The sequence below is a fragment of the Vicugna pacos genome, chromosome 1 (assembly GCF_048564905.1).
Source record: "Vicugna pacos chromosome 1, VicPac4, whole genome shotgun sequence".
Classification (NCBI taxonomy): domain Eukaryota; kingdom Metazoa; phylum Chordata; class Mammalia; order Artiodactyla; family Camelidae; genus Vicugna; species Vicugna pacos.
In genome coordinates, this window is record NC_132987.1 from 62,811,130 (window position 1) to 62,835,463 (window position 24,334).

The 24,334-nt window shown below is 37.1% G+C and overlaps 1 protein-coding gene across 3 annotated transcripts in view; it reads left to right on the forward strand.

Moving 5' to 3' along the window:
• Nucleotides 1–24,334, forward strand: part of TFRC (transferrin receptor) — a 104,941-nt gene that overhangs the window by 76,400 nt on the left and 4,207 nt on the right. Inside the window, exons 1-17 of one of the 3 annotated variants that reach the window (XM_072963607.1) lie at nt 3,098–3,178; nt 8,345–8,403; nt 8,958–9,168; nt 9,686–9,896; nt 11,023–11,172; nt 11,345–11,453; nt 13,010–13,123; nt 14,849–14,947; nt 15,331–15,470; nt 16,911–17,068; nt 17,789–17,908; nt 19,042–19,127; nt 19,351–19,414; nt 20,336–20,403; nt 21,296–21,354; nt 21,575–21,656; nt 23,462–23,683. In XM_072963607.1, coding sequence (XP_072819708.1) covers nt 8,368–8,403; nt 8,958–9,168; nt 9,686–9,896; nt 11,023–11,172; nt 11,345–11,453; nt 13,010–13,123; nt 14,849–14,947; nt 15,331–15,470; nt 16,911–17,068; nt 17,789–17,908; nt 19,042–19,127; nt 19,351–19,414; nt 20,336–20,403; nt 21,296–21,354; nt 21,575–21,656; nt 23,462–23,683 — 1,929 coding nt within the window. In that variant the 5' untranslated portion in view covers nt 3,098–3,178; nt 8,345–8,367. Of the gene's footprint in view, nt 1–3,097; nt 3,287–8,344; nt 8,404–8,957; nt 9,169–9,685; nt 9,897–11,022; nt 11,173–11,344; nt 11,454–13,009; nt 13,124–14,848; nt 14,948–15,330; nt 15,471–16,910; nt 17,069–17,788; nt 17,909–19,041; nt 19,128–19,350; nt 19,415–20,335; nt 20,404–21,295; nt 21,355–21,574; nt 21,657–23,461; nt 23,684–24,334 lie in introns of those variants that run through there. The other 2 variants (XM_006200914.4, XM_015236549.3) reach the window with 2 other exon arrangements.

Genomic DNA, 24,334 nt, shown 5'->3' on the forward strand with positions numbered 1-24,334 from the left:
CTTGTGTGTTTTGTATGAATACACACACATACGTGCACGCACACTCACATACACTGAGTAGTGCAGTGAAGTGAATGTTTACCGCGGAGCGCAGTCACGAATGTTTGAGAAATGCTGATCTAAGATACCCCATTTAGCACTGGGCTGCAGAGAGGATCCCAAAAAGAGCAAATGTTTTGGGATCCTCTATTACTGAGTTGACAGATTAATGTATTCTTATAAATTGTGATTAAATACACATACCATAAACAGATTAATGTTTTAAAATATAAGGGGTAAAAGTCCTAAATGCCTTTGTCTAAAAACTAAAAACCTTCCATCCCCAATTTGCATCATACTGGAGGTTTGGGTTTACAATGCCGTCCTCCATCTCCCTTGTTTTTCCTCCAAGGTTCCTGGTCTGTATCTCCGTAAGAGGTATATGTTTTGATCTTGATCTTACGGGGCAAGTAGCAAAAGTTCCGTCTTGGACCTGTGACTGAGTTAGAGAGGAGAGTGTGTTTACATTCAATTGTACATTATAAAATTGTACATTAAAAAACAGGTAAGCATAAAAATTAACTAGAATCTAAATAGGCTTATAACTTGGAACAAGATTTAGAGAACTACAGTGTGCCTTGGTGAGCATATCAAAGTCTCCCCACCCCCCCTTTTTTTTCAGATCTGGGCATGTGGCTGTCACAGACCCTGACTTGCTTTTATTTTTGTTTACATTTCACACTTGCATCCTTGCTGTTTGTCCTTTAAGTATAAATTGTTTCCTCAGCTACATGGTTTGCCTTTTCAGGGATAAAGCTTCCTTTCAAATCTCTACATGTCTTTGCCTGACACAAAATACTACTCCAAAAAATGTTAATAATGATGGTAATTAATTACCTTTCTTTCTCAGCCATTTTTCAATAACTGAGTCATTTTTACTGGAATCAGGGCTCAAAAGCCATTGAAGACAATTTTCCTTTTCTGGAGCCATAACCTCATTGCTAGTTGCTTAGAAATATTCAGTTTCCAGACTTTCTCCATCAGGCCATGTTTACTCACTTGGCTTGGGCTCGGAACTAGCAGCACCTTATATTTGTATAGCCATGTAGTTTAAGGAGTTTTCCTACTTTTTAATTTACTGGTAAGGAAATAAAGGGACATTATCTCCATGTGGTCAATGGGGAAACAGGTGTAGAGCCATTAAGTGCATGGTTCTACAGCACAAGTGGGTGACAGCTCTGGACCAGCTGCTGACTTCTAGGCTGGGGCTCTTTTCACTACCTCAGTGGCTTTCCTGGTTTGCTTTTTCCTGCTATTCCTCCCTCATGAAATAGGAAGACCCCTGCTTTCAGCTCAAGGTGAAGAAAAAGAGAGAGAGAGGGACAATTTTGCAGCTGATGATTCTTGTAAACTTCTCTTCCGCCAGTAATTCCCCTGAGGTGTTTATGCAGAGTAGGATTTTTAACACACACCACAGCAAGCTGGTCTCCTATAGCTGAATGCTTTATTTCTTCCTCATCAACTCAAATCTGGCCTTCAGACATCTCCCATGTTACTTTCCTGTCTCATTCTGTTCTGTTCCACCTCGACAGACTCAACCAAGAGTCTACCATGTGCCAGTTTACTGTGTGTTTTTAGGAGATTGCACCTGCCTTGTCTCATTTAAACCCACAGAAAACCTGTGAGGCAAGTATTTTTATTCTCATTTAAGAGCTAGTTCAATCCAGGTTCAAAAAAGTTGAGAATTCCAGTTCCTTGACTCCAGGCTTTGTGCTCTTCCCCTAGATCTCCAGGGCCTGCATGTATGTATTATTATTATTATTATTATTATTATTATTATTATTATTATTATTATTATTATTTAAGCACATTGTACATTCCCCTCCAACCTCCAGTTTCCTTTATGCAAAATCCTAGCATGCATGATTTTTTAAAAATTTTCTGCATAACTTTTGGAAGAACTGCAACAATTTTCAGTCCACTGTAAGGTACGTCTTATGTAACAGTCTGTGGAAGATTGGAAATTGAATAATATCAATTTCAGTTATGCTGGATAGTTGGTTTTTTTTAAATCAAAGTATAGTTGATTTACAATGTTGTGTTAGTTTCTGATGTACAGCATAGTGATTCAGCTATATGTATATATATTCTTTTTCAGATTCTTCTCCACTGTAGCCTCATCACAGTGAATCCCTATCCATCCCTTCCCGTGCTTTAACTTTTTCCTGTGTAGATCCTCTAAGGTGTGGTGATATTCCTGCTTATAAGATTTTAAAACATTTCTCCTTGGGGAGAGATTTTAGGGAATGGGAGCATAACGAAGGTCAGCGAGCAGACCGCATGTACTTCCTCATTTTGGCACTTAAAGGGAAAGGCAGAAAGCTGAGGGCGGGAAAGCAGATTTGCATTTCAAAGGGCCGTTGTGCGTCCCTCGGCTCTAACCTGGAAAGTGCTTTATCTGTAACCCTTTTATGGCCCCAGTCCTATTTTCACTTTGTGGCTGTTTGTAAACTTGTCTAACCTCGCTCAAAGGTTACCGAAGGAGAGAGTGGGAGAGAGTGAGAACGTATGCAGGTTTAGAAAGTGATAACAATCTCATTTTATTTATTTATTATGCATTGTACAGTCCTATAATAACAATGACAATGAACATGAAAGCTTTTCTACAATTCTACCACCCTAACTAATCGCTTGTTTCTATTTTTCCTTCCATCCCCTCATGCATTAAAACACTCCGCAAAGCTCTGTGCTAGTCTTGGTGATTCATGGGCAGCTTTTACACGTGTATCTTAAATACAAATGTGCATTTTGCTTTTAATTCTTTTCCCCTTTTGCTTATCCTAAGTATTTCTGACGCTGCAAAACATTTAAACATGGCTTTAGCGACTACTTAATACGCCACCAACAAAATACACTTCAAGGAATTATTTCAGTGTAAGTATCCAGCACGAGGAGTAAACGCCAACATCATTTAACCTTGCACTGCAGGACCTGAAGATCGGTCAAGGTTAGACCCAGAGCTCCGAAAGGAAAAGACGCCTCCTGAGGTGTACGTGACGCAGGAAGTGACGCAAGCCCCAGGGGGCGGGAGAGGGCGGGGCCAAGCAATAAACGGTTGGTTGGGGATTGACCATTCCATCAGAAGGCTTCAGCATCGACGGGCGGCGGGTACGGGAGTGGCAGACGGGGAGGCGCCTGTGTGAGTGACAAGCTGCTGCTAGAATCTCGCCGACCCCTCCAGTCCTCCCCTAAGCCTGAGGTCCAGCAGCCTCGGGGAGCCGCCGGTGGAGCGGCGCTGCGAAGAGAGGTTACCCTTTCTTTCTCTTCATCTGTGTGCCCTCCTCCTCTCGATAGCCGAGAGGCGTAGGGGATTCTCTGTTAAGACCCCAGGGCTGGATGAGGGGTGCCCCACTGTCGCTCTGCGCCTTGCCATTCTGCTTCAGCCTCCTCAGGCCACCCAGATCTCTTGGCCTCACTAACTCGCCCTTAAAAGATGCAGGCCCTCGTGGGACAGCCCTAGGCTGCAGGCTCGGGAGCAAAGCGTGAGCCACGCTGCCGCAGAGCTGACCCGCTCTGGGGAGCACGTGGCTCTCAGGAAGTGTCCCTGGGAATGGCTGTCCGGGTGGTGGGTGACCTTGAGCTCATAGCCCTTGGATTCCTCGGGGCCCACCCAGGCCCTAGACTCTGAAACGGACAAAGCTGTCCTCAACTGTGTTACGACTGTGTCCTGGGCATTTAGGTGGGCGTTTCTGTAAGCTGTATATTTGAACTCTGGTGCAACCTGATCTTTCAGCGCTGCCTGTTGGCCTTGTGTGTGGGCTCTCAGTTTTCCCGAGGCAGAAGCCAACTGAACGCCGCAGGTGTTCACATTAAGAATATTCGGGTTACTGGGCTCTCCTCACTGTAAGATGGGAGACCACTGGGGATAAGACTTATGCTTTGCGAAAGCTATGGTCTAGAGGCTAAGTAAAAGCTATTTGGATTGGAATCAGCTTTTGCCTTCAGGAAATTAGAGGTATGGTATAAAAGTGCTGTGCTGTATTGACAAATGCCTTAGAGGCCCATTGTGTCACTGCTTCTGGTGGACAGCTCTCTAAGGTAGTATTGGGGAGGGTGGGTAAGAAAATAATATTTTGTGACCTGATTCTTGGGTTAACATTTTCCCCTTGCCCACTGCTTTTTGGCGACCTTGGGTATATCAGGGAAATTGATTGCTGCTTTTTCAGATAAGAAGATTGAAGTAGGAAATGGTGGTCCTGTTACAGAAGTATTTGAATACCTGATACCTTCATTTGAGGCTTAGCTATGAATTTGGAATACTGGATGCTGATTCAGTTGTCTCTGAGCTGGGGCATTTGACATTGTCAAAGATGTTTATTTAAAGTGATTTCTAGAAGTGGTTTTCTACTTTGGAAATTAAGTGTAGGTTTATCTAGAGTATTTGTTGGCCCTGCTGTTTTATTTCTTTTCTTCTCAATTTTGGACTATAAGAAACTCAATATGCTTCACAAGCAAATCCAGAATTTAAAATTTTTTATCATTGAGGTGAAATATTTTCCAAAGTCTATGTATAGCATAGCACTCTTTAACTTTTCTTTGATGGAATGTTCTTTTCAATAATGGTGGTTGTGAACCTAGCCTGTGCTGAAGATTGTTTGACAGAGAACAACTCAGCTAACTCTGCCCTAAGGAGTGGCAGTTATTTGCCTCTGATAATGTAGTTATCTGGAATGGAGAAGGTTCCCAGCTAAACTTGAATCAGACAATTGAAAGTCAGTTAAAAATGATCCTCTGAGGCCTTTTGGAACTCTTCTCTGTATATGCTGTCTGTCTGCTCTCTCAGATGAACACTACTCAAATAGACTGCAGTGACTTCAAGTGCCCGACCTTTGAGTTGAGCAATTTTTTTTCCAGAAAGCTAAATAAGAATGAAGATTTTTGCTTGTTTTCTTTGATTTCCTTCACTGCCTTTTCCTTTGAGGTCCACAAAGTTAGACTCTTAAAGCTAGTAAAGAACCTTGACCAACCATCTCTTTACAAGTCATTCTGTGTATACACAATTATATGAACTCTGAGAGCTATGCAGAAGTTTTTGTAAGTTCCTGGAATCTTTTCATTTTCACCTGCAAATGCATAATTGTTTAGGGAAATTGTTTGCAAAATGGGTATCTATAACCAGTTGCTTGAGATCTTGGAGCCCTGCCAGGTAAAGTTTAACATTTTTCTACTTTTTAAAGTTTCCCTATGACCCAGTGATTTCAGGATGAATCAAAATGGTGGCAGGGATGAGAAGAGTCGGCATCCAAGGCTTTCATTATATTCTCTTTCATATAATTTCCAAATGATAAGAAAAATGCACCTCATATACATTAGGCATGCCCTAATAACTGTTAAGAAATAAAATATCTTTACTCTTTGTCAATTACCACGTAATTCCATGTCAGGTATTATAGGATAGGGAAATCAGCCAGAGAAGGCTTCATAGAGATGGCCCTTGAGCTGATCCTGGAAGAAATGAGTAGGATTTCAAGAACAGAGGAAGAATGTTAGGTACAGGCAGGGGCTGGATTCTGTCTCATTTTGGAGAAGATAGTGGGAAGTGAAGATCTCTGGAACAACAGCCTCAAAAGCAATCAGAGGAACTTCATTTTATGTGAGCTCCAAGGGCTTAAAACTGTGGCTTGTTTTCTAAATTGAAGTGGGCTTGTCAGTAGTAACAAACAAGTGTCTTATTTTTATTTCAGGTGAAATGGAGTAGCAGCTCTGGATGTTATACATATGTGCAAGTGTATTTTGGCACCTTATCCCCACACTCATTTAGCTGCATGTATTTTGTGCAGACCCTTGGTTTTGAGACACCCCAAAATAGCTTAAGACCTCAAGATAACTACCGTATTTTTGAAAATTAAATAGAAATTAATGCCACATTTCAAGAAAGTAGGAATAGGATGATTTGAACTTGAAAGAAGTTTGGGACAGTAGTCTAGCTAGTACCTTTGCCTACCTCCTGTCCTCCATCCCATGGCTTAAAGACATTTTAGAGCTTCCATTTCATATTTGAAATATGTGGGGCTCTGTTTTTGCTCACCTTAATTTTTATTATTGTGGGAAACTGAATTGTTTTTCGTTACCATTGAGAACACCAAAGATATACAAGGTGCTAATATGAATAAAAATCAAGGTGATGTTTGGTTTGTCTCTTGTAATAGATTATCAGCATTGGTGGTGACATCTTGAAATAAGCCAAGAGTTGTTTGGCTTTTACATATAGTCTTGTAACAGAACTACCTGTTTATAGACTAGTGTATAACTGGTATGAAAAGTTTCTCTTTCATGCTTTCAGAGCACATAAATTAGAGTTATTTCAGTTGGAAGAAAATTCGTTAAGGGGTTCTTTTAATTAGAAAGCTTTACTAAGTGTGTGATTATTTTGAAAGAATGACTCAAATTTATATGTAAACTTCAAGAATAACTTCTGTAGATACCATAGAATTAACTGTGTTTTTCACAGATGTGAGGTTAAATGATGGAGTTAAAATGGGAATTACCTAGGTCACAATTGTTTTCCTCTGACTTGATTTCTTTTATGTTATAGTCTTAATTTGGTGTCTGGGGATTGAAGTAGAAATAATATATTTGTTTTCTCAGTAAAAAGCATACTTAGATTTTAGTTATACAAAATCATAATTACATGTGCTATTAATATCTATTTCTGCAGACTTGCAATCACTCAGTCTCTTATTTATTTAAATTCTTTATTTAGATCATTTAGTTAAATATGTTGTCATGTTAGTCTTAACGTTAGTTTAAAACTAGAAACCTTGAAGGATGGCTGGGTCAGATGAATGTTAAACTGGTGAGCTGTTTTTTCCTAGAAAAGGGTGATTAAAATTGGTTCAGGGTGAGGCCTTCTAGCTCTGGCTCTAGTGATTGGGTCTGCACAGTTCTTGTGCAATGATAGTGATAAGCTTTTTGTACCAGATGGGGGCAAGAGATTGTGCTTCTAAGAATAAGATCTATTGCTTATTGGCTCTGGTCTTTAAAGCTTGGGGATTAAAAATTACTTTTTTGTTTTCAGGTTTTGATAGGAAGACTTTCCTAGTGCCAGTTGATATGTCTTTGTTTTGCAATTTGCCTATATATCTCAGCGTGCCTTGTGCTATGTGGGTGTTAAATGCACTGTTAGTGTACTTGTAGTATAGGAAAAGCTTTAACATAGTATGAAATAAGTGTCTATTTTATACATCTTAACATAATATCACTTTCAAGTGTCTAGATGCACTCAAACCAAATTAATTGGAAAATCTAGATTTCAGTTAATACCTATGCTTTAACTTAAGACTCTTGGTTACAGAGATGTAGTTTGCTTTGAAAAAAGTTAAAATTAATTTCTTAAATTTCTGGAGATGAGAACGTGCCTTCTGTAAAACCCACTAACCACTGGACTTCATTTTTAGATTATCAGTTTTCAGCCTTGAACAAGTCACTTAATATCTCAAATAACTGGCCTTTTCATCTATAAAATAGCACACTCTGTGTTTTTCTTTTATCTATTCTTTTTGCATGAAAGATCTGTCAAATTATTTGTTAGGAACTATTCATTTAATCAGAGGTATCAAGTTGTCTCTCCTTTTCTATTGGAGATGATTTGTTACTGATCTGTGTAGCATATGACCAGTTTTAATTTTAGTTTAGTTTTTTTTAAAGGTTCTAGTCTATTGTCTTTTGTATTTGTCCCTTTTCTTTGACTACTAAATTCAGTTACTTAATTCTGCTTACCATGGATGACATTCTAACTAGTTTTCCTCACATTTTAATTAAAAAAAAACTTCAAACCTACAAGAAATATTGAAACAGTACTACAGTGTATATCCATGTACTCTTTACAGATTGCCACATTTGCTTTATTTCTTGTATACTTTTTTTTTAACTGAACTGTTTGGAAGTTACAGATATCACAACATTTCATTCTTAAATTACTGGCATTAATCTCCTAAGAACAAGGATGTTCTCCTCCAAAAAAGCAACACTATTATCACACTCCTAAATCTAATATTGATACAGTACATTACCCAGTATATAGTCTACATTCAAATTTATTATTTCTCTCCATAATGTCCTCCAAGCTGTCTCTACCCCCACCTCACCTCAGTTCAGGATCTAATCAAGGATCACACTAAATTTAGTTGTCACATAAACTAAACATCTTGGTTAAAGAGTCTTTCTAGAAAGGTGATAATATACTTAAATTAAATTTAATATACAATGATAAGTAATACTTAATCTAGTGTGGTAATGAAAAGCCCTCACTAATCTGATACAGTAGGATCTAACTCATTATATTAATTCTCTGTTTTAATACTAGGCTCTTCTGTGTGACAGCTCAGAATGATGGATCAAGCCAGATCAGCATTCTCTAACTTGGTAAGATTTAAGTTGTATTACTGTGTCACCAGTTTGGATGAATATGAAGTACACAAGAATGGCTTTCACCTAGTAAGCATGAAATAATACCTAAAGCAATCATCAGGTATTCATTTACATTTGAAATGGTAGTCTTGAGGTATAACTGATCCCACAAAAGAAGGGTATATTCAGTCTTGGGTAGGGTTTTCATGGAAAATCTTATAAAAAGTTTCAGGGCATGCTAAAGAGAGACAACCAAATAGATAAGATGAACTAAAGAAAACACTGGTCAGAATGTATACCAGTAGACACACGTAACAGAAACCCTCTGTGAAAAGGCTAAATGAGATGAAGAGGGCCAGTGTGATCCAGGCCTCATCTGCCATTGACACAACTGGGCACAGGGCAGAATGCTGATTTGAAAGGGGAACTTCTTTCTCCTTAAGAATGTATAGCAAGTCATAGCAATGGCCCAATAATAAGTATCGCATCTGGCCAAACTTTGTTTAAATGTCCCTGTTGCCTTTCTTCTCCTTCATAATGCTTTCTTTCCATCTTTTAAAAAATCTCAGTTTGGTGGAGAACCGCTGTCATATACCCGGTTTAGTCTGGCTCGGCAAGTGGATGGCGATAATAGTCACGTGGAGATGAAACTAGCTGCCGATGAAGAAGAAAATGTTGACAATAACACGATGGGTAACCACACCAGTGTCACAAAACCAAGAAGGTTAAATGGATATATCTGCTATGGGACTACTGCTATAATCATCTTTTTCTTGATTGGTAAGAGTGGCCATTCAAAACTTAAATGTTCCTTGTCACCAGCTCTAGGAATTCTCTTGATCCCGCCCAGCAAACATTTATTTCATACCTCTTTACATTCTATTATGCAAGGCACTGGGAATATAATGATGGCTAGGATTTTCTATACCTGCCTTTGAGGTTAGCCTGGTGGGAGAAGAGAGGTACATGAATCATTTCAGTGTGATGTGCAAATGCTCCACTAGGAATATGTACAGGATATTGGTAGCATAGAAGCTTGACTGAGGATTCAAGGAAGGCTTCTGGGAAGAAAAGTTACCTTTGTTTCGAAAAGATGACTATTTAAAATAAAGTTATTATGTAATATATTGAATGGTTTAAAATAGACATAACTGAGATGCACTGTTTAATTTTGAAACTGCTTACAATTTGATTTAAAACCAGTCTTTTCAAGGGTTAGTTCAATACATTAACAGTTCTTATAGGAATAGATTGTAAATGAAATTCTGAATTCAGCTCTGAAACTTTTTATCCTTAGGATTTATGATTGGCTACTTGGGCTATTGTAGACGTGCAGAAACAAAAGCCCAATGTGAGAGACCAGCAGGAACAGAGTCTCCATGCACAGAAGGTACAGAATCTTTTGAGCCAGAAGAGCACCTTCCTGAAACACCTCGTCTATTTTGGGCAGACCTCAAGTCAATGTTGTCAGAGAGACTGGATACCACAGACTTCATCGGTACCCTCAAGTAAGCTTGAGCTACTTCACAAGTTCAACCTCAACACCTAAACAAACAGTGATTATTAAGTGCAGTGAGATAAAACAAAGGTGATAATCTGGAGGAAAAGCTTTTTAAAATAGGGAGTCTTCCCATGTTTAGTTAGAGGGTAAAGAATCCGTAAAGAATTCAAACTATATTGATAGGGAAAAAAGTTAGAACTTTTGCATAACTCTCCTTTTGCTTAAGAAAATTCACGGATTCTTGATCATTTGGTTCTTTGTAGCTTGGTGCTTGCTGTCAGACTTTCTTCTGCTCTCATTTTCCATCTTAGCCCCTTGTAAGTCATGCTGAGCCCTGCTACTATCCACAAGAGCACTGGTAGCCTTTTTCATCCTCTAACTCGGGACTAACTTGTCTGCCCATCTTGATACATCTCTAGTATTTCTTGATTTTTTATGGTTCTCACTCAGTCATACTCCAAGAAGTGTCCTTAAGGTTTTTGTTCTTAAGATTTTTAAGATCTTCCTTAAGATATATATCTAACTCTGCATAAAGAACACCTCATCTTTCACCTTTTGCTAGCTTCCTGTAGTTTCAATAGTATAGTAATTCTTCTGGTCTTCAATTAGAAATGTTGGTATTTTTACTTCATCTGATGAGTACTTTTGTGTATACTGTGCACTAGGCATTATGGATAAAGTAAGGATACAGTCTACCAGAAAAAAAAATCGTGTAACTAATATGATGTGTATGTTTACAAAGAGTCATGGGAACTCAGAATGAAGAGCAGTTTTCTTCCAGGGTATTCAGAATGCTTCAAAGTAAGTGAACTTGAAGCACTACATCTTGAGTTCATCAACCCTGTTTCATTTCGCTTATAGCAGATCTCCTGGAAGCTGCTCATTTCCCCTAAAACCACCCTAAGCAGATATGTGATATTGGAATGGGCTTTACAGTAGATAAAGAAGTTTTAATAAGTTTGAAATCATAAATTCCTTCAAATATGGGCACACATTTTTTTTTCTTCTAAGTTTGTCTCTATCTGGTTAGTCCAGGATTTGGGGTGCTTTTAAAACAATTTGCCTGATATTTGAGTTCAGTGTTTATTTTCAGTTAAACTTCAGTTAATTTAACAGTGACTTCTTTTCTTCAGGATGCTGAATGGAAATTCTTATGTCCCTCGTGAGGCTGGATCTCAAAAAGATGAAAGTCTTGCTTTTTTCATTGAAAATCAGTTCCGTGAATTTAAACTCAGCAAAGTCTGGCATGATGAACATTTTGTTAAAATTCAGGTCAAAGATAGGTATGTTGAACAACAGCAAACTTATTTTATAGAAGCAGCTACCTTCAGGTGTGCTGATTATAGCTAAGACCTTTAAAATAAATAATTCAAGTCAAATGCTAAATGTGTTAAAGCTATTTAATTTTTCCCTAAGGATGCCTTAGCTTCATTTTAACTTAATCTTTTTTTTTAGCAATGCTCAAAACTCAGTGATCATAGTGGATTCAAGCAGTGGCAGCTTGATACACTCGGTGGAGAATCCTGAGGGTTACGTGGCGTATAGTAAGACTACGACAGTTACTGTGAGTAAGCCAAACCGTGCATGAGACTTCCCTGCTAAGTAGCTCAAAAACTCATTGTCTTTACTGTTCTTAGTAGTTACAGTATAAATTTACTTATAAGATGTAACTGATCATGGGATATTCTTGTTCTCAACCCTCCTATGCCACAATTAAAATAAAATCTCAAGTCCTCCTCTTGGTCAAGGCCCAAAGTAATTCTACTGCTCTCCTCTTTGCTTACTCTGCTCTGGCCACTCAGACCTCCCTGCTGTTCCTCAAACTCTCAAACTCAAGCATAGTCCTACCTCAAGACCTTTATAGAAATCGTCTTTCCCTTTGCCTGGTCCACTCTTCCCTAAAATATCAGCATGGCTTTTCCCCCCACTTTGTGCGAGTCTCTTCTCCAACATTATCTTATCAAAAATGGCCTTCCTCTAATCGTTTCTCCCCATCCTGCTTTACTTTTCTTCCTAGGACCCACAGCACCTGACATTATCCATTTGTTTCCACACTAGAATGTAAGCTATAGGAAGAGCTAGGGGTTGGTTTCATTTTCTGCTGTGTCTCAGAGCCTTGGACAGTGCCTGATGCATGGTACTATTTGCTGAATGAATTCATATATCAGATACCCCCTTATGTGGGGACAGATATGAATAACCATCTTCACTGGTGTCTAATCTTAGCTTGATTCTTTAATGCTTGATCTTTTAAAATTTAGGCAAATATGGCCAAACTACTATGGAAATTAAAAAACAGCTACATAAATCTATCTAGGTTTTTAGGTTAAAAATTACATATTTGTGTGCCAGGGGTGTCTGCAGAGAATGCCTTCCAAGTCAAATGAAGTTTTACAGTGGTTCTGTGTCTTCTTAGTTACCTGTGCTGTATCACTTTCCCTGGCTACCCACAAGCCAGTGGTTTGGAGATGGGTAGATTGTTCTGTTAAAGAACATTTGGAGTTTTAGTTCACCTGCTAGCTTTCTATATTTAGATATTTGGTTGTTAATGTCAGTTTATGGCTGTACATGTGAACTCTGATGGAGTTTAGGAACATTATGATGACAGCTTATATAAACATCTACAAGTTGATCTATGCAGGTCATTTTACTGTAAACCAACTTTTGGACAGATTTATTGTCAGCATTTTCAGTTAATTCTTATGTATATATCCTCAGTTGTCTGGGGTTCAAGTGTGGGAACATTATATAATTCATGCTGCCATGGCTAGCCTACAATAGTTATATTGATATATGTCTTTTTTTTTTTAAAGGTATCTTGTTATCCTTTCTCTTCCTCCAAAATATCTGAAGGAATGTAAATTAATTGACGTAAATAGATCAATGTTAATTAGATTAAAGACATCATGGGACAATGAAAGACATGAATATAGGGGACCAGAAATCTTGACTTTGCTACTGCTAACCCTGACCAGTTTTGACTTTAGAACTCTTATATATCCTTTCTAGGCCCTGGTCTTTTTCTTCTCTCTCTTGGATATGACCTGTAAAATCATTTTGTAGCAGACTCTGGTTGTTCTAATACGATAATACTCATTGAATCTAATGTCTTTATTCTAGGGTAAACTGGTCCATGCTAATTTTGGCACTGAAAAAGACTTTGAGGATTTAAACACGCCTGTGAATGGATCTTTAGTGATTGTTAGAGCAGGGAAAATCACTTTTGCTGAAAAGGTGAGTATGAGTTATTAAATACATTGGTATCCTATCATTCTTTAGCTAAATGGTATTGTTGATTTTTCTTACATTTTGAAAACCATCAGTCTTAAACTCTCATGCCTGATAACATAATTTATTAAAGTACTTTACATGCAAATAAAATAAGTTCCAATTATCTGAAGTTACAGGATACTTCCAAACCTAGCCTATCCACTTGGAGTATATTGTGGCTGTTTTTTGATGAAAATGAAGTAATCAGAAATACTTAAGTGAAAGAGGTTTAAATTATGTCTTTGTAACAGAGTTTTATTTATATGTATGTATAGAATTCACTTATAACTATGTTTTGTAAAAAGGAAAATTAAAAGTCAGACCTACACAAGGGCCTAGAATGGAGCATATCAAAAGACAATGGTTGTCTTGGATGGGTTTTATTATTTCTTTTATCTTTTGAACTCTCCTTAAGAGTTAGTTAAGTTTTGCTGTGCAGCCATATTGAACTGTTTTATTTTTTACTTTTTAAATTGAGATACAATTCACATACCATAAAACTCATCCTTTAAATGAGTTTTATGGTATGTGAATTGTGACACCACTGTAAAATGATTATGAATCAATAAAAATGTAAAAAAAAAAATAAATAAATAAATAAATAAATAAATAAATAAATAACCATATGTCAGAAAAAAAAAAAAATAAAGTACACAATTCAGTTTTTAGTATATTCACAGGTTGTGCAACCATCACCATGATCTAATCCAGAACATTTTCATTATCCCCTAAAGAAACCCCACACCCATTAGTAGTCACTCCCCATTCCTCACCTCCTCTTCGTCCTGGCAATCGCTAATCTATTCTCTGTTTCTATGGATTTGCCTCTTCTGGGTATTTGAAGTGAATGGAATCATACAACATGTTGCCTCTTGTGACTGGTTTAGTTTGCTTAGCATAATGTTACAGGTCATCCAAAATAACATTTTTGAAATGACATGGTAGAAATGGAAGAGAGGTTAGTGGTTGCCAGGAGTTGAGGGTGGGAAGGAAGTGGGTATGGATATCAAATGGCAATGGGAAGGATCTTTGTGGTGTCACAACTACTTTTCAGTATTTTGATTGATTGTTTAGAACTTAATACACACAAACACACAAATGAGTACACGTAAAACTGGGGAAATCTGAATAATATTAGTGGATTGTATTGTATCAACATCAGTATTCAGGCTGTTACATTATACTGTAGTTCTGCAAAATTTGACTATTGGGAGAAACTGGGCAAAGTTTATAATGGATCTCTCTGTATTATTTCTTTTCTTTTCTTTTCTTTTCTTTTTTTTTTTTTGTAAAAGTAGATTTATTTAGAAAGATATACACTCCATAGACAGAGTGCAGGCCATCTTAGAAGGCAAGAGAAAAGCCAAGAGGTGTGGGGTTGGGTGTTTAGTTTAAAGTAAAAGTAAATACACACTCCATAGACAGAGTGTGGGCCGTCTTGGAAGGTGAAGGAGCAAGAGAGGCCTCTCTGTATTATTTCTCAAAACTGCAGATGAATCTATGATTATCTCAATAAAAATTTCAGTTAAAAATTTTTTAAAAAGTTAAATTTTAAGACAAGCTATTTGAAACATTGGAAGTACTGGTGTAGTCTTCTGTAACCTTTTGTCTTTCAGCGTATGTCCAGTATGTATTCTAATTTTGGTTGATTAGATCTTCATTTTCTGAGCTTTACATGTTTTTCTTTAGGTTGCAAATGCTGAACGTTTCAGTGCAATTGGTGTCTTGATATACATGGACCAGACTAAATTTCCTGTTGTTAATGCAAATCTTCCAGTTTTTGGACATGTGAGTTTTTGTTTCTTGAGTAAATGAGTTACTGGATTCTCCAAATTGTTGCTAGATTCCATCTACATTAATAGAAATAGAACTGTGCCTTCCTTAAATACTCTTTTTTTCTTGGAGAGTTTTAGCAGTAAGTGAAAAGATGAATTACATGACTTTGAGGCCTAATTATTACTTATTGCTAAAAGAACTCTGTCAGTAGTATCTTGAGTTGAGAATTTGACATGCCTTATGAAAACAAGAGTCATGTGTTGTAGAACTGCTCAGACTTTCAGGCTTTAAGTTGCTAAACTAAACGCAGGTTATAGCCTTGTAGTGTAGTTGGATCTTATAGGGATTTCTTGAATAAATGTCTGATAGAGCTAATTACTCTTTTATTTTTCTAGGCTCATCGGGGAACAGGTGACCCTTACACACCTGGATTCCCTTCTTTCAATCACACTCAGTTTCCACCATCCCAGTCATCAGGATTGCCTAACATACCTGTCCAAACAATTTCCAGAGCCGGTGCAGAAAAGCTATTTGAGTAAGTTCTTTCTTATTTGAAAACTGTCTTGAAGGGTCAGGTTTTCTGATTAGGGAGAAATAATCTGTTTCAGTTGATTTGATAAAATTTTAAAATAATTGGCTATAATTTTCCACATTTGGGACATTTTGGAGATGGTTGGTTGGCTGTTAATTTGGTATAGATAAAAATGAAATTCTTCTTCCATAAAGTGATCTTAATAAGACATTGGATTTATAAACTCAAGGAGGCCTTGTTTAGTCGACCCAGTGAATTCCTTGTGTAATATTCTCCACATAGCTTGAGTACTTCCTGTGGTAAAGCACTTTGCTGCCTATGGCAACTCATTCAGTTATTGGAGAGCTGTTAGAATTCACAATGAGCTGAAATCTTATTCCCTGTAACACTCATTAGTCCTAGATTTTCTTTTTAGCAACAGAATGGTTCAAGTTTCCTTTTCTATAGATTCAATATCCTCAGTTCTCATGACAGTTTCCAGAGACTTTATATTCATAATTAGTCTTTAATGTCCTCCCTAATGTATTAGTATCCCTCTTTAAAAATAGAACCCAGTCTGATTAGAGTACAAGTCATTAATTTTTATCTTGGTATTGGCATGGGATGTCAGTCTAGTTTCAAACACTCATGTGAGCATTTATTGGCTATGTGACATAGAACAAGTTACTCTAACCCCCTCTGGTCATGTTTCTTCAACTTCATTGGATAGCTAAAATATATTCTGCTTAGCAAGGTTATTGGTATCAAATGAAGAGCCTACATCTACGTGTAAGGACTTTGTAAAATCCTATGTGACTATTAATAATGCTGTCTAAAAGGTTTTTGTAACAGGTGATTCTTTTTGACTAAGAATCAGCTAATTCTTCCTACCACCTACAAATCTTTCCTGACCTGTGAAGCCAGCTCCCTATCTTATTCTTGTGAAGTGGGGGTTAATAATGTTTTGACATATTTACGTAAGCCCTTTTAGAGCAGTCATTGGTTGCATAACACATGAGGAATCAAATAGGAGAAGATATCTAACCTAACTACCATCAGCGTGAGAGTATTATTTTATAACTGAAATAAGAATATATACTACCCCTATTAGTGGGGAGAGCTAGGAAATAATATATTAATGGACTTTTATATAAGGACTTCATTCTGAGTCCATCTTGGTATCTGTTTCAAACGTAAACTATAGCTGTGTCCCTGGCAGAAAGGCACACATCAGATGAGGAATAAATAATACATTTTAAAAAAAAATTGGTCAATGATTTTCAAATGACTAACCTACAGAGCAAAGTAAAACACAAGTGTTTGGCCACTCGTGAGTAATTTTCTATGGTCTCTTTATATGTCCTCTTAGCCTAGAGCTTTACTGGACAGTAGGAAGGAATGATTTTGTAAACTTGGGCAAAGTAACAGTAACTCAGAACCATGATCTCTGTTTTGTGCCTCTAGAAATATGGAAGGAGACTGTCCTTCCAGCTGGAGAACAGACTCTTCATGTAAGCTGGAATCCTCAGAGAGTAAGAGTGTGAAGCTCACTGTGAACAATGTTCTGAAAGAGATAAGGATTTTTAACGTCTTTGGAGTTATTAAGGGCTTTGAAGAACCAGGTAAAGACCTTGGGGGTTTTGTTTTTCTGTTTTTTTTTCTGTTTTCTTCACTCTTAAGGAGGTGGCCAGAGGGAAGGAGTGCAGGAAGGCTGACTTGGTTTGGTTTTGTGAAATGCTAAATCTTACCTGTCCTAAAGTGAACTGCTCAGGTGTCAGTTTTATTGGGAGGTAATAAAGTCCTAGGATATTAACTTGTCAAAATTTGACCATCATGACTAGAAAATCTCATTTAAGTTACTAAATAGGCCAGAGGTAAGCAAATTTCTTCTCAAGGGGGCAAATAATACACATTTTGTAGGCCATACATTCTGTTGCAGCTCTTCAGCTCTGCCACTGTAGCATGAAAACAGCCATAGACAATATGTAACAGATGGGCCTGAAGGCTGTAGTTTGCCGATTTATCTATTTGAATGCAATCGAATAGTCATTTAGTAAGGAAAGCCCTTGGACTTTAGTGCTTATTAGATTGCACAAATAAGTGAATAAACTTAAATGGTAATGTAGGAAAAAAGAGTAGCAATACTAATAAGGAAAAAGATCTTAGTATTATCTTGTGAATTTTTAATCCCCGGAGTTCTAAGTCAGATCTGAAGTAAGGCTCTCTCACCCATAATACATTTTTTTTTTCAACCCTTCTACTAATATGCTTATTCTGGACTTCAAGTTAGAAAACAGTTTAAAAACTGATTACCTAATTTATCCTTTTTTTTTTTTTTTAAGATCGCTATGTTGTCATAGGGGCCCAGAGGGATGCCTGGGGTCCTGGAGCTGCTAAGTCCGGTGTAGGAACAGGTCTTCTGTTGAAACTTGCCCAGATACTTTCCGATATGGTCTTAAAAGGTAGAGTACAAATTTGAGGACCTGAACATCTATGTGCTATCTGTATTTCTAAATGTTATAATATGCTTTGCTCACTTTTGCCTATATTCTTATGGTTCACTTGTGCTAGACCCTGAATTCTTAAGTACAAAGCAGGTTTGTATTTTGTTGTATCTGCCTTTGACTTTGAAACAGCTTTCTATGCAGTGTCTTCATCATGTAGGGAATCATCAGTTTCTTTGAGACACTGGAAAGCATTATATTGGGCCCTAAAGTCTTCGTTTGACTTATCTGGGATGATACCGCAAATCTAACATGGTCCCTGTGGAATCTATTTGAAAGCAAGCAGTGTCATACCTCTGTACTAATGTTCTATAGTTTTGTTATAAACTAATAATATATAACTTTATATATTATATTTATACATATAATATAGAATACATATTTATACATTTGATTTATAAATATATAATAATATGTAATACATTTAGGGAAGAAAGGCTCAAGCGTTTCTTCCATGGTACTTGCCACTCCGCTATGCCCACCTGCACATGCAAACCCCCATCACATTCTTAAATCTTTGGGTCAGAGGGTAAGTTGCAGTACTTTTATACAAAAGTACATTAATGCAGAAAAATACATACCCAGGGAAAGGGGAGGGATGGAGGGTAGTGGCAAATAAGCCCCCAGAGTAGCTGTCACTAATGTAATTTCTCTGAAAACTCACTCTTTCTTCAACTTAAATTTGTGAGTTTTAATTCTATTTCATAACAATTATTTTTAAAATAATCTAGTGTTGTAAGTGACTTACCTCTAAGCAAACAGTCTTTAAAGAAGATACTCATGCTGTGATTCCAGATACCTGGAAGTTAAGAGACTCCAAGAATGGAGTTGCAAGAGTGACTTCTAGTAAGCTGTTCCCTACCATGTACTTAAGATCTTATTTGCAAACAATCTCCTATCCTGTTCTTTGTAAATTACTTTTGAAATTTATTCTTATTCCTTTTTTTGGTTCTTTCACCTGGGGCCTCAAAAGGAAAAGAAATATTTTTGCATCTGCAGTCTTGAATTAGAAGTTTCTGATTTCATTGTAAGTCAGTTACCTACCTATGTTGCCTACATTTCCCAGGATAAAATTTTCTGTTGTCTTTTAGGTCAGTTTAAACCCAGCAGAAGCATTGTCTTTGCCAGCTGGAGTGCTGGAGACTTTGGAGCTATTGGTGCCACTGAATGGTTAGAGGTATTATCCATATATCATCTATACTCAGAATGGGTTCTTTAACTTTATGTTGGCTTAAGCTACCTAGAAACCGTGTTCTTTTTAGAGTTGATTATATCATTTGTCTTTGTATATTTAGTTTCAATAGAATCCGGATTTAAATATAAATCTCTAATAATAGCTACTGTCTGTGAGAATTAGATTTATACATATTAGTACATTAGTATTTTTCTTTCTCTTCTAGGGATACCTTTCCTCGTTGCATTTAAAAGCTTTCACTTACATTAATTTGGACAAAGCTGTTCTTGGTAAGTATCCTTGGTAAGAAAGCTTTTTTGTGTGTGTGCAGCACTATTTTTTACAATTTACATTGGACGTAACCAGATCAAAAGATTGACTTAGCTTTCTCTTAAGTAGTGCGTTAAATTACAGGATGGGTGTGGATTGCCTTGTCTAGAGCAGTGGTTCTTAATGTGGTCCCCACATCAGCAGCATCAGGATCACCTGGGAACTGATAGAAATGCAAAATTTCAAGCCCTACCCTAGCCGTTTTGAATCAGAATCTGGAGCATAAGTCCAGCAAACTGTTCGAACAACGCTCCAGTGATTCTGATGCACTGAAGTTTGAGAACCACTAGTTCAATATTTTGGACCAGAAGTAACTAAACCATACCAATAGAATGGTACTTCTAGAGACTAATTCACATTGTGCTAGATTGACATGGATAAAGATATCAGATAATCAAACTTCTAAAAGAGTTTGGTATTATTAAAGGTATAGATGTAGCCATTGGATGAACTGGCTGAATAAATTGGATGAACTGGAGAATAATGAAATGTCTACATTGGGAAGAAAAAGGAACGAGTTGTTTTAAACTAAATTTTATTAGTCATTGCCATTTTAGCTTTCCAGCAGAATGTATTGACTATAGCAATAGATGGACTGCCCTAACATGGGTAAACCCGAAAGGTACCAAAAACAAATTATTAACATTAAATATGCCAACTCAAAGAGTAAGAGTTCAGTTGAATGAAATTAGGGTCAGCAGCAATAAAGAGCTTGACTCCTCAATCACTTTCTTGTATACTTCATTAAGAGGATAGTTGCTGTATATGCCACTGATCTAGATTATTGTCTTCCTGTTTGCCAAGTAGTTTTAGTTGTAGAAATAGCAGTGTGAAAATTGCTTGACTAGAGAAGGAGCAATGTTAAAATAATCTCTTTGCAGGTACCAACAACTTCAAGGTTTCTGCCAGCCCGTTGTTGTATTCGCTTATCGAGAAAACGATGCAAGATGTGAGTATACTTAATTATGAAAGTGTAATGTAAAGTACACAAAAAATTAGGATGAAAAACATTGATATTTAAACCATTATAAGTAACCAATAACAGGAGTTTAGAATAAATTCTATAGCAGCATTAAAGTCATGCTCTTGGCTTATTTGCCCCAAGCCTACTGAACCATGTGAAGTGAGGGAGGTGATATATGAAGGCTCTGATCTCAAACAATATGTAGTCTACTTAGAAATATAAAGGAGAATTACATGAGGGCTAAGTGTACTGCAGGTGCCCATAAGGGGTTTTCTGTAGAATCAGTGTTAAGGAAGTTTTAAATGAACTTGAACTATACCTAAGACTTAAATAAGACCAGATGAAATACTCATTGAATAAAAACAGACATGAGAATGACCATAGTTTTGAATGATCAAGGAACAAGATTTACCTCGTGGGATTAGAGACTATCCTGGAGTGATTAAAGTCGGAGAGAAACAAGGGTCAGGGAACTTGACCTTGATCCCATGGGAAACTAGGGATTACTACAGGGTCTCCAACAGGGCAGTAAGGCTGGCAGAAGTATAAAATGTGCTAGAAGGAAGAAACCAGAAACAAGATAGGCATATCATGAAGGCCAGAGAGAGCTTTTAAAATTGTGGTGACACCACCTTTAAAATGTTAAGAAGGAAAACATTTTTTTTTCTCATCGTAAGTAAAGGACTAGCAGCACGAGCCTGGTAGGAATAACCTCAGAAATTTGGGATTGTTTTAACTGCCTTTAAGAAATTCTTATCAAGAAGATAAAATAAACATTTAATATTTTAAATATTTATAGAGAGAAATGTGTTAGTGACTAGCTTGAATAAGTCCAGAAAGTTTCATTTTAATGATAAATTAATTTCTTATTTTTCAGGTGAAAAATCCAGTTACCGGACTGTCTCTATATCGGGACAGCAACTGGATCAACAAAGTGTAAGTTGAGAAAAGTGAATAAATAGCTAATAGAAAAGCAGAGTCATTCAGTAGCACCTTCGATGTGAGGCAGAGGTTTAAACATAACCTTGGAGTGAGTGTACCTGACCTGTACCTAGAGACTGAATTTAAGGATTTCTTTGGGGGTAGGGCAGGTTGCATGTAGCACAGTCTGTTCTTTAGAAAACTTTCTAAAGACACATTCTTGCTTTCCTTGCAGCGAGAAACTTTCTTTTGATAATGCTGCTTTCCCTTTCCTTGCATATTCTGGAATCCCAGCAGTTTCTTTCTGTTTTTGTGAGGTAAGTCTGAAGAGTGCTAAGCATTGTATCTTAGATCTTCTTTTGTCAATTTTGAGACCAAGTTTCCTAGAGTGCTTGTTATGTCTTAAGAAGTTTATATGCGTGTAGTTATTGTAATCTCCCTTATTATCAGTCTTAACATAAAATTGTTATCTGAGCTTAGTTAGTATTTGAACTTACTTGCTAAAACTTGTTCAGTTGTGTATGATGAGCTTTAATAACAAGGCGGCCTATTGAACAGTGCAAGTGTAGAATATTTCCTTCAAACAGAAAGTTCTACTGGATAATGCTGTTCTCAATACCTGTTGAAATATGGTTGTAGATGTTTATCCCGAGATGTTAGTTTCTTAAGCAGGGATAATGGATAAAAGCACAAAAGTCAAACAGAGGTAAGATTTTCAAGACACAGAACTTAGAACTGACCAAGTTGGCTTCTAACAAGCTTGGTACAAGAGCCAGTTAGAAGGCACTGAAAACCGGGCAGGGTAAAAAGAATGATGAAGGCTTGCATGCTAAAGTTCTAGATTTGGAAAATTGGCTCTGTAGCAGGTTCTTCCAAGGTGTGAAGAGATCCCAGAGTTACTATAGGAGGAGGTCAGGGTGGAAGCTGTTGACTTTGCCATCAAATTGTTGATCCAGTAGAGACCAGGTCCTTCCTAGATTTCTTACCACTGGGTGTTTTAGCCTGGGACTAGGATGGGAAAGGCGTGAAGTGAGGGAGTGATGAAAGATCTGGATTTGGAGATTAACATAGCTGGAATTCCCTTAAATTTCTCCTACAGTATCAGTATGAATGATACTGAAATATCTGGTCATGATGTCTGTCTGTTTAGTACATTAGGAGAACTGAGTGTCAAGTCCTAGGCTTGAGGGAATTTATGGATGATTTCTATTGACCTTCAGAAGTCATGTTTTTAATTAATATATATAAAATAAACAAATAACAAATTCATACTGTATAGCACAGGGAACTATATTCAATATCTTTTAGTAACTATGGTGAAAAAGAATATGAAAACGAATATATGTATGTTCATGTATGACTGAAGTCATGTATGACTGGTATGCTGTATACCAGAAATTGACACAACATTGTAAACTGACTATACTTCAATAAAAAATACACATTTAAAAAAAAAGTCATGTTTTAAAAAACTTAATGACTCCTTAGATGTCAAAAACCTAGCAGTGCTGGTTCAGAGGTATAGGGTATAGTCTGAAAGTAAAGAATTGAGGTCAGACCAAAGGATTGCCAATGAAATTGTCATCAAGGACAATGGTAGGGAATAGAGAAGAAATAGTTACTAAAGTCGTCTAGTGAAGATAGAGAGAAGACCTTGTGAGCATCAAACATTCTTGTTAGAAGGGTAACATATGAGTGTATGAATGCTGCACAATTAGGAAGAAAGTAGATTTCTGTCTAAAAGTAGCACTTTATATTGAAAGTGCATTTCATGCATGCTCTCCTATTCTTTCATTAATATGGGCCAAACTTCCCAGAGGGAAGAGAACAAAGATGTAACTTCAAGCAGTTTGGCTAGAAATCTGTTTAGAGTCCATGATGTGGTAGAACGGGGATTCTGTAGGTCCTAGAAGAAAGCAGTCATTCTAGGAGCAGGTTAGGTTCAGAGGAACTAGCAAAGTGCTGTCTTCTATAAGTAGTAAATATGACATGAAGGAGGACTAGGAATATATTAGAAGCAAAGGAAGAATTATAGTTACTGTTACCTTGATGGGTAAAGCGGAATTTGAGGCTCCTTGTCTTATGACCCAGCTGAGTACATTAACCCAGCTTTGTTTTCCAGAACACAGATTACCCTTATTTGGGTACTACCATGGATACCTATGAGGTCCTGAATCAAGAGGTTCCTCAGCTGAACAAAATGTTACGTGCAGCAGCAGAAGTAGCCGGTCAGCTTGTGATTAAACTTATCCATGATGTTGAGCTGAACCTGAACTATGAGATGTATAACGACAAAATACTTTCATTTGTGAAGGATATGAGCCAATTCAGAACAGACATAAAGGTGAGCACTAATTAAAATCAAGTTCTTACTGCTGAAGTATCAAGCAGTTTAAAGAATAATGTTTAGCTGTTCTTGGGGAGACATGATTGGTAGCCAAACTGTGTTATAAAGTGAAGTGAAGTACATTTGCTTAGAATCCATAATTCAGTTGAAAGAGAAGTTGGGAGGCTGTGGGTTATAGATACAGGATAGACCACAGCAAGTATTTCACAATCAAAACCAGTGTTAAGCTTTCTCTTGTTCATGTATTCCAGGCAACCCATAAAGAGGTTGGACCTAGAGAATATAAAGATCTCAATTATGACTTTTGAATCTGTGAGTTTGGGGCATATATGCCTTTCAGAGATGACACGGACGGAGAGAGAACATAGCCAGTAGTTAAACTCTTATTCAGTGTTGATCATTGGTGTCTGACAGTCAAACATTTGATAAAAATCAGGTTAATAAGTGGCTTCCAACTGGTGGTATTATGGTATTAGAAGTCATTTTAACAGATCCCGTAAGTGAAGTAAATAACTGATACCCTAATCTTAATTATTACGATTGACTTTCTTGAAACTAATTACAACTGATCAGAGAATGGGACTTACCAGATGGAAATAACTAGATTCTGAAGTTCGTTAAACCAAAATGTTTGAAGTTTGTCACCAT